This window comes from Perissodus microlepis, chromosome 14 (genome assembly GCF_051167445.1).
Source record: "Perissodus microlepis isolate ML-2025 ecotype Zambia chromosome 14, ASM5116744v1, whole genome shotgun sequence".
Lineage (NCBI taxonomy): Eukaryota > Metazoa > Chordata > Actinopteri > Cichliformes > Cichlidae > Perissodus > Perissodus microlepis.
This window is the reverse complement of record NC_140474.1, coordinates 2,466,583-2,478,806: the sequence shown is the minus strand read 5'-3', so window position 1 is coordinate 2,478,806 and position 12,224 is coordinate 2,466,583. Positions and strand designations below refer to the sequence as shown.

The 12,224-nt window shown below is 43.2% G+C and overlaps 1 protein-coding gene across 1 annotated transcript; it reads right to left on the bottom strand.

Moving 5' to 3' along the window:
• Positions 1-1,532: 1,532 nt before the first annotated feature.
• On the bottom strand, positions 1,533-9,485 carry capns1b (calpain, small subunit 1 b). The gene is made up of 11 exons (XM_084951197.1): positions 9,330-9,485; positions 8,155-8,213; positions 8,036-8,072; positions 7,546-7,638; positions 4,166-4,223; positions 3,971-4,035; positions 3,751-3,819; positions 3,575-3,653; positions 3,297-3,413; positions 2,627-2,685; positions 1,533-1,841 (listed from the first exon to the last, which is right to left on the bottom strand). Exons 2-11 carry the CDS (start codon positions 8,199-8,201, stop codon positions 1,815-1,817), a joined length of 651 nt encoding a protein of 216 aa, XP_084807323.1. The 5' UTR covers positions 8,202-8,213; positions 9,330-9,485; the 3' UTR covers positions 1,533-1,814.
• Positions 9,486-12,224: the final 2,739 nt, after the last annotated feature.

Below are 12,224 nucleotides of genomic sequence, written 5' to 3'. Positions count from 1 at the left end.
CCCCTCCTCCGCACAGGCCCCGCCCCCCCCAACAAACAGCAACCCAAACTTTCTTCCTGAGCGTGACGTCAGAGAGCAGCGGCTTTGAACGCCTCTCTCCACCACAAGGACGCAGCTGAAGGTGGAGGAACCAGTGACATGTTTAAGGGTAAACGATGGGTGTGTATTCAGCGCTGGTCAGCAGGAAGCTCTGCTCGCATCCTGACAGTTTAGCAAACTTTACAAAAAAATATTTTTAGAATTAACAAATCCTGCTTTGATTGTTTTGAAGCTTGAAAGCTTTGAACCATGAAATCTGCATCTTTCCTGCGTTTGTCAAACACATTACCCCCCATGTGTTAATGCTCTCTTAATGACGTCATAGTGATGGTGTTTTTCTCATTTGATTTCACTTTATCCGTTTATCCGCTGAACAAAGCATTAGAAACCCTGTCCAAAGGTGTCTAAATGGCACACTGGACATGACTGAAGCCTAAAACTGGGATGAAGTTGGTTTAAAAGGTGATAGTTTAGCAGACTTGTATATCGCGTTCAGTGGTTTGAGCGGTGTTTCAAACATTTAACTTTTTTTAAATGACATGTTTGTAAAATAGTTGTGATCAAACAGCCACACAGGCCCTCATCATTTTTTAAACATGACCGAAAAAGTCTTTATACTTGTCTAAATGTCAATCACGTGGTGTTTGTCACATGGTGTTTCTCTGAACATCAAATTCATCGTTTCCTAATGAGGTGTGCGGACCTCAGATGTCGAGGACAGAGATGACCCTCCAGTTTTAACCAAATTCAAACTGAAGTTGAAGACTGTGTAAAAACAGTTTTCATTAAGCTTTTTTATTTCAGACATCTGCCAGAGGCGCTCTCAGCCTCTCTTTAACAAACTTTCATGCCTGGTGTGACCGAGTATGCACTGAATATCCTAAGTGTGCGGCTGAAGCCCCCTGGTGGGCTCTGACGGTACTGCACTGGGTAACAAATAAGCTGAAGAGAAAATGTCAAACCTTTTGAATGTTTTGCATCTCACAGGTTAAACTTGCAGGATAAGTTACACCATTAGGATCCATAAGCCGATCATCCTTTTGGTTTCTGTACAATAAAATCTTTTAGGATTCGTCAACACATTTTCTGAAGGACATTTCAACTCAGGTTTTGTAACTTCGCTTAAAATTTCCAAAAAATGTTCACAGTTTAAGTGAAAGAATAAAACAGTCATGGTTCTGAGCCCGTCTCATGTCTCACATTCAGATGAAAGAATCAAGCTCAACAAGTAAGGTGTTGAAAAGTGTCTTTAAAAGTCAAAATGAATGAATGAAAACGTAAAAGCAATATTTCATCTTTCACTTGCGAGACGAGCAGAGCTGCCACTAAAGGTTCAGGGGCTGCAGAAGAACCTCGGCAGGCTGAAGTTGAGCTTTGAAATTTGATGCAGTAAAAAAATATTCCCGATCAGAAGAATGAGTGTAACATCACATGTGGTCACGTGCATGAACAAGGACAAAGCGTGCATGAAAACCCAGAGAAAAGGACAACTGTAGCATCAGCTGTGTCAGTTTATTCTTTCAAACGTTCAGAGTCATCAAACTTTCAGCCTAATAAAATTCATTTAGAGACAAAAGAACAGAAATCTTTAACACAGAGATGCCGCAGCGCCGGAGAGTGCAACGGCAGCACGAGCTTTCCCTTCGTGTCTGCTCAGTGCCGGCGTTTTGGTCCCGTTACAGAGATGAAGACGATAACTGCGCATCGCGGGTTGAGTGAGAGGAAGGAGAAGGTGTGAGAAGTGAGAAGCTGTGGAGAGGCTTCCCTCCATCGCCTCACGAATACATCGTGAGCTGAAGCCACTGTGAGGAAGAAAGAGACCGTCAGTGTTTACATGTGACCACAAGCAGTCCTGTCCTCCTCGGTTTTATAGTTTCAGTTTGATTGTCAACCCAGGAGCTGACCGATGTTTTCCTACAGACTTCTGTGTGATTCAAGTTCATTTCCAACCAGACCAGAGTGTATAGAAAAGAACGATGTGGCCATTACTGCTCGCTGAGCCGCGAGCTGAGCATTTCTGACTGAGTAACTGAGGGAGACTGTGCACTCAGAGGTACACCTTCAGACTTGTTGTCCATTCTGGACATCATCAGGCCAGAATTACGAAATCAAACGGATGCTTTGCTCAATAAGACTTGAAACTAGGGACTGAGACCATAACCCAATCAATGAAGAAGAAGAAATGTTGCCCCCTAGTGGATAGTAGAAAAAATACAGATTTAAGGCACTTTGGTATTTACTTGTTTTTTTCTGTGGTTCACAGTCAGTAAATCCTTCTCCACCTCGTGTTTTTTTCTGCTCCATATCATTTCAAAATATTAATCGTGTTTTCTTTTCCTACTTCAGACTTCTGTTTCCGTGCCTTTCTAATCTCGTTCTCGTCTTTGGCCTTTGACCTGACCCCCACCCATTTTGCTTGCCTGACCCCTTGATGAATTTGATTCACCCTCGTCTCCTGTATTTGGATCTTTTCCCCTGTGGACTGTCACACACGTTCCTACTTTTACCACACTCATCCATTCAGTGTCTAAACTTGAGAATCGAGAGAATTAGAAAACATTCTGAAGTGAACCAGTCTGGGTTTTACCTCCTTGACGTCCAGATCGATGGTGCCGCTGTTGTCCTTATCCAGCGTCTTGAACGCTCCTGCAACACACACACACACACACACACACACACACACACACACACACACACACACACACACACGTTGTGCATTTTAAATTGACATAAAGATTTTTTTCTTCTGTGCTTTTTGTTTCTTGGGTGGATGAGGAGGGAGGAGGAGTTTGGTGTAGGTTAGAGATGAACTAGGTGCTTCAGGCTGGTCCCTTGTTTCCCAGGGGATTGCCACAGTGGACGGATCCACATGTTTTGGTATAGCACAGATTTGAACTTTAACACAGCCCTCCTGTTTATCTGGGCTTGGGATTGGTCCACTAGCTACAATGGCTTTGACCCCCTGAGGCTGGGTTTGTCTCTCCTCTGAGAATAGACTCGTGCAAATGGGTTCACCACACCCCACACGGCAACACACTGGAGATACACTAACAACTTCTATTATGCATAAGAGAGACAAAGAAATAGGGACAACACGTCATGTACAGCATGTACAGCTGTTCACAGGTGAGGAAAATTAAACACATCATTATACAAACTCAAAAACTTTACGTATTCAGAAACGTAAAGCTGAAAATAAGACGGTCGGACAGCCGAGTGCACGCATATCTGAAATCACAGGGTGAAGAGAGACTCACTGCACATGGCGTCCAGTCGCACCAGGCAGCCAATGAAATTGTCAAAGTCCATATCGCCGTTCTCATCACTATAGCGACGGATAATCATCTTGTAAAGCTGGTCATTCAGCGGGAAGCCTGCAAAACACACACACACACACACACACACACACACACACTTAGTATGAAACTACACACACTCAAACGTCTTTGGTTCCCACAAGTACAGTGAACGTCCAGTTTTTGGTCCCAACAAATGTATACACACACACACACACACACACACAAGCATTTCTTACCTGCAGCCTTGAAGGCACCAGGCACCTCGCTAGCGCTGATCACACCTGAGTTATCGGCGTCATAGTTAACGTAGATGCCCTGAAAACAAGACACAACAAATAATAAACAACACAAACATAAAACCAGCGTGGAAACCGTCAGAGTCCGTCTGCACGGCTGCTCCCCGCGAACCGACCTGCCATCTCTTGATGTTATTCCAGAGGTACTTGAACTCGTGGAAGCCCAGTTTTCCTGTGCTGTCGCTCTGATGGGAGCCAGGTCAAAGGTCAAACTCAGCAACACAAGCAGAACTCACTGAGAACCGTGACGGTTGATTTTCTGATCTGCTGCTACTAATTCTGCAACCACTGAGATTACTGTGTGTTCAGTCTGCACTATGTTTTGTGGAAGGATACGTCCATCACAGCAACCATACTCCTGCAGGACTCACTGCTGAAGCCGTCGGTCTTCAGCTTCCCATCTGAACGACAGATCCACAACTTCAGTTCAGCTTAGTTAAAATACAAATTTACTGCAAACACACAAAACACTGAAACTAGAAAATAACAATAAGAACGATTTAATGAGCTGCAGAAGGAAACAGGACTCACGTTTGCAGACCACTTTATTCAAGATGTTCATCAGTTCATTGGGGCTCACCTCCATGTCCTGGAGACACACGCACACACACGCACACACACACACACACACACACACACACACACACAGTGTATGAGTTCTCCACACAGGAAGTCCCCTGATAACAGAGTGAGTCACAGCCTCACAGAATGACTCAAACCAAAGCCTTCGATCTTTTTAGAGCGTCTGACTCACTGCAGTCACTGTTGCCAACAACACAACCAAAACACAGAGAAGCAGCGCTAAAAGTCTCCGGACGCAGCTTCCTCCAAAACTCTTTTTTTTCTTCACGCGATGAAAGCCTGTAGCTGTGAGCTGGGCTCCAAGGCCACGGGGTGAGCGGGAAAGATTTATTTTCACATGCTGGCCGATCGGCTCACAAACCTCGACTTCGAATCAAATGTTCATCCAGCAGTGAGCTGTGATGTTTCCCGAGCTTTCTCTAAAGCTCTAAACTCTTAGTCACTGCCACTTGAGTCACTTCAATCTCTTTTCCTTCTTCTTTTTACTTCATTTTTCCACTATTTACATCTAACTGTAAAAAAGTACGAACAAACCACACGTGACAAATACTGTACTGAATAAGGAGCATTTTTGGCAGTTATGGCACTGAAAACTGTTCTGTGAGCCAAAGATAACGAGGTGGGCCCAGTATGTGTTACAGCAAGTATACTGGCCCTTATAAGGTGGCCCTGCAGACCTAACAAAGCTGCAGGTGTTCATCACATCTGGGCCCAACGTTAAGCTTCAGAACAGAAATCCTTTCTTCCGTTTCCTTTCTGTGTCTGAGGTCTTCCTTCTCTTCAGATACAACCAGGCCTGTTCTCAAAGTTTTCATGCTTTGCAAACTCATCGACAGCATCAGCCCCGGTCACCTGACGGGCTCCCCTTAGACACCCTAAACTAAACTGCTGCTGAATTTTTATTTTTTTATTTTTTTACCTTGTGAAAGGAAATTTCCAGAAAGTACTCACCTTTCACAGCCTCCTGACTCCACCCACCTGAAGCAAATGGGAGGAGCATACTTTACTACAAGCCTCTGTCACAGCAGTTATTACTGCTGTTGGTTTAGCCGAGAACCGGCTGTGTGCTGGTCTAACTGGTGCACACGCCCATCAGATGAGTAGAAGAAACACACACACACACACAGCATGACTGCGGCTCTGCCAGACAATGGCAGGAATGCAGAGAGGGAGTTCTCTGTGTAACACGCCCTGCAGCGAACTGCAGTTTCCACATGTTTGTCAGAGGATTCACTGAACGAGTTCACTGTTTATGTCTGTGACAGAACCGCACGCTGTAATTAAAAAGCAGGAAAAAGCTGCTCCTTTATTCACCAGGCCTTCCACAGAGTGCGGCTCCGTGTTTGATTTGGCTGAATTTTACACCGGTGGCATTTCCTGATCCACTCTGAGATGAAGCACATCTCAGAGTGGAAGTGTAGACTGTGCAGCAGGGCCAGGAAGAAGCACATTAAAGACAATCACTAGTGCACAATAACAACAGCTCTGGAGCTTTCTCTGCTCTCACTAACTTCATTTACAAACCTCCAAATCATATTTAAGGCTCTCTGACATGGATACGGTGAGGTCAGTGGCTGGAAACACACCAACACACACACATTCGCTTTGATAAAAAAGTAGAAATACTCTTCACCTCATCACGTTGAAGTCAGTGATGTTAAGGGTAATTCAGTTTCCTCCAGCTCTCTTTATTTTTTCAGTCATCTTTGATTCTTTGGTTTGGAAGTTTTGGTCTCCATAGATAATTTCCCCTTCAGGTACAGGGGCTGAATGTATTTAGACTTCACCCATTTAAACTGTATTAAGGCTTAAAGTGTGCATTATTAGGGGCGTGGCCTCTGACAGGTGGATGGCGGCACAGGCGGCTGTAGCTGCTGTCTGTCTGCTAGTTGGAGTCCCTGAGCTGCACTGTGTTTGTGCTGTTGGAGCATTTTTAATGACATTATCTGACCAATAACGATCATTCCCGGTTGGCTGTAATGGTGCGAGGACGTCTCAGTGCTGCACTCTGTGGCTCAGGGTTTCAACCTGCAGCTGTAACATCCAAGCACATCTGCGCCTGGTTTACAGTCAGGGGCCCACGTGACTCGGGGACTCACACACAACCAACCGCACAGAGTCGGCTTCCCCTTGTGCTCCTGAGACGACCAAATTGCGACTCTTTAAAGCTCCTCATTTCCAGCTCTGTGTTTTTATCTTTGGACTCTGTGACTGCAGATTTACACGACACACAATTGATTCCTGATATTGTAGTTTTCCTGCTTCTATACTGCACCCTCTAGTCAGCAATACAGATGGAAGCACTGTAAGTGCGTTTAGTATTTTTCTAGTGTAAATGCATGCACAGATAAAGCATGCACCCATCTACACACATCCTTCTATTGTATACGACCTGCAGAGCACACAGAAACCATGTCTGTCCTTATTGTGAGGGATGATACTTGAGCGTACAGCCGCGCCCTGCTACAGGAGTTTCTCGTTTCACGGGTCAAAAACAGGCGGTTGAAGTTTAGATGTGCAAACTGACAGTTAGTTCACTGCTGTGAAAACTTCAGAGCTGTTGAGCTGGTTCGAGCTCATTGCGCACAGTTTTTATTTTTCTGTTAAAGGTCCGATATCCAGAAAAGGCCTTTCTACAATGTTATGAGATATTTATGAACTGAACAAGCCTGTCAACAAGGCTGCTTCACAGCTTTACAAGCCAGTAAAAATACACAGGAGCTCTTCCTGGTTCACAGCAAGCAGCGCATCGTACTGTAGCATGCTGCTAGCACAGATGCTAAACATACAGCTGTGCACAGTCGGCAGCAAAACTGATTTTGCTGTAGGCTCTCTCTCTCTCAGTCAGTGTCTGTGTTTCACCTGAGCCATCATACCTCACCACACCTGTCTGCCTGCTTTTCATACTCCAACACTCATCCCGTCTATCCGGTCCCCTGTCCATTTTCTCACCTTGACTACTTATACTTCACCCTTCAGGTTTTCTACGTCTTCTATGAGGGGTCCCCACAGCAGAGCATCTGCCTCCATCTCTACTGTCCTCCTCTGTCACGCCAACCCTCTGCAGGTCCTCCTTCACCGTTTTTACTAAAAATGCTCCAAACAGGCACCAGAGCACAAACACGGAGTGCACAGGTGTTACCCAGTCTATACAGATGAGCCTAAATACACTTTCTACCCACCAGAACAAGCTGATTTAAGGGGCACGTGCCGCTGATCTTTCTGCAGACACCCCAGTGACTTTAAAAGTTTAGTGAAAGAGGCCACGCCCCCAATAATGCTTTAAGCCTGGTTTAAAGAGAAGAACATCAGGACACAGGCACACTCACATCTCCAGCCAGCTGTTTGAAAACCCTCCGAAACTGTTTCTCCTCTTCGCTCTCATTGGCCTCAGCGAACTGCAGAGGTCTGCGGGGAGGAGGCTGCACACAGAGAAGAAGCTTCTGTTAGGTCACACACTCACACACATCCTCCCTCCAACTGTGTTTGGACAGTTTGTGTGTTTGTTTGCACATAAAATCTTCCACTGAGAGGGCGTCGCTTCAGTCACACAGTTCAAGATTCAAGCGATGCACATAAGCTCAGGGTTATCCATTGTGTGTCATCAGTTGTTAACAGGAACAAGACAAAAAATCTTTCTATTTCTGCTACATTAAATATTAAAACTTGTTCATCGACATTCAGGTGCTGCACACAACCCGGGCCCAGAAATTTGATCTGGGATCTATTTTTCCCGTTTCTCATTGACGCAAATCTACCTGTGCTTTCATTAGAAATGTTGGAGGCTGCATTAGGACAGACTTTACACAGAGCACTTACAGGGTCTGACGGCATGAACTGAGACGGGTCGATGTCGCTGTGGGGAAGAAATCACAGGATCGGTTAGCCTAGCTCAGCATAAACACTCGAGTAGAAACTGATAGAAAAAGTGTGCTCACGTCACAGATTTGATGACGCTCCCGATCACTCCTTTCAACAGAAACATTTTGGCGTCGATCTGAAAAAGACCAAAGATTTAATCGACACTGATACATGAAATCTGCGGGAGGTTTTTCACTGTTTCTGGCTGTAAATGAACTGAACACTGAGGTTGAGACAGAAACCGCCGACTGAAGACGAACTCACTCAGAAGTTTAACGAACGTTTCATTAAAGCTGACAGAGTTAACTCTGTCACGTTTTTATACTCTTTGGTCAGTATGATGTCATAGATAATAACTATAATAACAATATGATAACTATATGATAATATAATATGATTATATACTTCTGATAATAGCCCGTTTTCATATTAATAACATCATCATGGAGAAATAATCATATAAAGAGAACAAACACTGATTCATTAAACTACATGCTTTAAATATTTTCAACTAACACATCAGGCTCCAAACTGCATTCAGAGGCAGGGCCGTGTCCAGAGAGGGGACACATGGTGGCACCACCCCTCCTGAAATATGAATATGAACTCAACGCTACTGTCAGTCTTACGAATAAGACCTGTGCTGGAATCTAACCAAGTACATGTACTCAAGCATTTTACTGATCTAATATTTTAGTGTACTTGTACTTCACTCAAGTATTTCTATGTTATTCTACTTTAAAGCTTTTGTTACTTCTTATTTTGCTGACTCTTGCAAAGACAAAGTGCTTATTATTATACCTGAAGCTGGAGCAGTTCATGAGTAAATGTAGTTTATCCACTGAGCTCATTTTGGCTCTCAGAGATTATTAAAACAACAAAATCAACGATTATTATTCAAATTAAATGATTGTGTCTGGAACAGTTTTCAGGTTCCATTCAGCCCAGCATCCCTCCCACCGCTGGATTCGCTTTATTCAGCTTTCTCAGACGAATTAAAGTCACAGCTCATTAATCAAATATAAAAGACATTTTTCTTCGTCGGTACTGAAGGCTCACAGCTCCTGTCTTATCTCACCCTCAGTAATCTTTCTATGCCTCCCTGTTCTGACCGCGCTGGGTTGTTTTCTCCACTTTAACCTTGTTTTGTAAATTTCCACCGGGTGGGTGGGACAGCATGCACAATTCTGCACTTTTACACAGCTGAGGCAAAGCCAGCACACAGGACACAGAGGAGCTTTGTGGTACTTACAGAAGCTTCAGCTGAGGACAGACGGAGGCAGAGACAGCGGAGCCGGCGAGAGAGACGATCACGGACTGCGGGGAACACGGACACGGAGGAACTGCAGGGCGAGCCCACTGACAGCGTTCTTTTTCAATGCGTCATCAACCCCTCCCCGAACACACGCACTTATGCACGGGCAGGCCGCCAGATCCTAGCGCCCTCTAGAGTTCAAATACGTGGTGCGTTCAGGGGCCCACAGGTCAAATGACTCATCACTAACAGAAGAGATCTCACCTCATATTAGCTGTTCTGATGAGTTTCAACGATCAGAGTTTGGAAGCGTGGATTCAGCCTGTCTGTAAACGCACGTCAGGCTGCTGGTGGAGTGATGGTGTGGGGGATATTATCCTGACACACTTTGGGTCCAACTGAGCATCGTTTAAGTCCACAGCTTACCTGAGTGTTGCTGTGGACATGGTCAGCCTTTCCTGCACGGGGCAGATGAACACGTTAATGTTTTTATATTCGACATGATGTGAAATGATGTGGGTGGTTTATGATCCTCTGCGTTTCTTTTGACTCACAGACTTCAGACCTGGAACTTTTCAGATTTCAGGAAAAGTTAATGTTGGACAAGGTGGGATGTAAAAGGAACATTCTAGCCACTGATCCATCAGCTGATTACTGCCAGAAATATTTCAGATATGTTCCATCTTTCCTGTTTCAGTGGGTGTGTCTGTTAAAGAGCTGGCTGACCTGTTTTACGTCTCCCACCTTTAAACGCCTCCTCTGACAGCTCCAGCCTCTCTGTGGAGCTCAGCTTGTGTCTCAGCTTCGAGAACTGAAGATCACATCATTACTGATGTTACTACAGCTGACATCATGACAAAGACTTCCTCATAAACACACGTTTACAGAGACATTATTAAAGGCATCACTATCATTATTTACTCTGAAGCAGAGAAGTGTGGATTGAAATAAATTGCACTGAATTATTCTACAGTTGTTTAGATGAATCCTCTGCTGTTTATGTATTTTAGAAGGTTTTATGATTTGATTTATTTTTGTTCTTTTCATTTGACTTTAGTTATTAATTTTTTAATGCATTTATAATTTAATTATTTTGTATTATTTTACTTTGTGTTTGTATTTATAAATATTTATTTTATATTATTGTATTGTTGATAGTTGATTGCATTTGTTTTATTTTATCTAAGTTTGTGGTTTTTAAGGAGGAAGTTTAGCAGAAAATAGCATTTTATTTATTTAATTGTATTTTCTGTTTAATTAATAAATTGATTATGTTTTATCACATTTATTTTCTTCATTTTTATGATTGTGCGTTTAAAACTATGTCTGTATCCTTTGGCGGTGATAACATGAAGTGTAAACTAGAGATGGACCGATCCGATATTACGTATCGGTATCGGTCCGATACTGACCCAAATTACTGGATCGGATATCGGAGAAAAATTTTAAAAAAATGTAATCGATCCATTAAATATCAAAAAACACCTCACAAAACTTGCGACACGGCGTAACTCGGCTCATAACCGTAGCACGTCGCAGCAGTACGGGTCACGTGATAGAGCGGCTGTGTGTATTTGTAGCCTCGCTAGCAATCCGGCATTTCATCTCCGAGGAAGTTTTCCCAGAGAGAAGTAAAGCAAGTGTGTAAGTTCATCTCTGAATGTTTGTAAAGCATTCCAGCATTAAGCTTAACAACCGATATATGGAGCGACTGCCTCTCTCTCTCTCTCTCTCTCCTGCTGCTACTTCAATCGTGAAACTGATCAATGATCAGCTGATCGGCTTTTCTGTCGTGAGTCCGTCTCTCTTGTTTGTTTTTGTCCCACTTCGCGCCAGAAAGAGGAAACCAGCGGCTGAACAACAGCAGCACGTTTAAGCTTGATAAGCTGTTGTTAGAATTTATTTAATATTACTTTCTACACCAGGATCTTTTTCTACGTAGCTGACGGCTGGTAACTGTGCAGGGGCGGATCTAGCAAAGTTTAGCCAGGGGGGCCGATAGGGCATGAACAGGGAAAAGGGGGCACAAAGACATACTTTTCTTTCTTATTCTCATTTAAAATGTCGAGCTTTTAATAAATAATTATCCGAATCTTACACCCAAAGTTTTAATCTGATGTAAAATAGAAGTATAGAAGTCCATTACTGTATATAGTAACTATTAAGTCTAATATACCCTAGTAAGCTATAGTACTTTTTCCTTTGGGAAGATACCATCTGTGCAGTCTGCAATTTTGTTGAAGAAAGGTGTTGAATCTATTTAATTATTCTTGAAAAATAATTGATTTCTGTGCATTGTTTTTCACATTGCATCAAATTAAAGTTGATTACGTCAATTAAGCATCATGAGGTGGGGGGTGGGGTTCCCTTTTTTTTTTTTTTTTTGCTGGGAGTTTTAGAACCCTATTAGTTAGGTTGCTTAATATTTCTGCTAAGTACTCTTTAAAATACCAGAATAGGGAGGATGGAGCAGGTTTAACTTTATTAGATTGATCAGTTTTGCTGAACTGAAATATTTTGGGTGCAGTGTATTTTTTGCATATAGGTATAACAGAATAGCTTTAGTGTTTTGTTTTTTTTTAAACTTGAGTATGAACTTATACAAAAAGCAACAAGATATTAAAAAAACTGTTTTATTGATTAAAGAATACACTATATCGGATTCATATCAGTATCGGCAGATATCCAAATTTATGATATCGGTATCGGACATAAAAAAGTGGTATCGTGCCATCTCTAGTGTAAACCTCGCATAAATGATTTCTTCATGCGGTATAACCGGATGTTTCTCGCTTCTCCAGAGCCGGTGCAGCTCCAGCCTCTTGTCACTGAGAGGCCTGGTTGCCATCAGTTACTGGTTGTTGTTGGTACTGCTGTTCAGGGTGCAGCAGC

What these genes read in the sequence shown, in the direction of transcription:
- capns1b (XM_084951197.1), bottom strand. Translation starts at nt 8,201, where the DNA reads ATGTTTCTGTTGAAAGGAGTGATCGGGAGCGTCATCAAATCTGTGAC. An exon ending in TCAAACAGCTGGCTGGAGAT is followed by an intron (nt 4,224 to 7,545) that starts GTGAGTGTGCCT and finishes GTGTGTCTCCAG; the next exon opens with GACATGGAGGTGAGCCCCAA. An exon ending in ATAACATCAAGAGATGGCAG is followed by an intron (nt 3,654 to 3,750) that starts GTCGGTTCGCGG and finishes TCTTGTTTTCAG; the next exon opens with GGCATCTACGTTAACTATGA.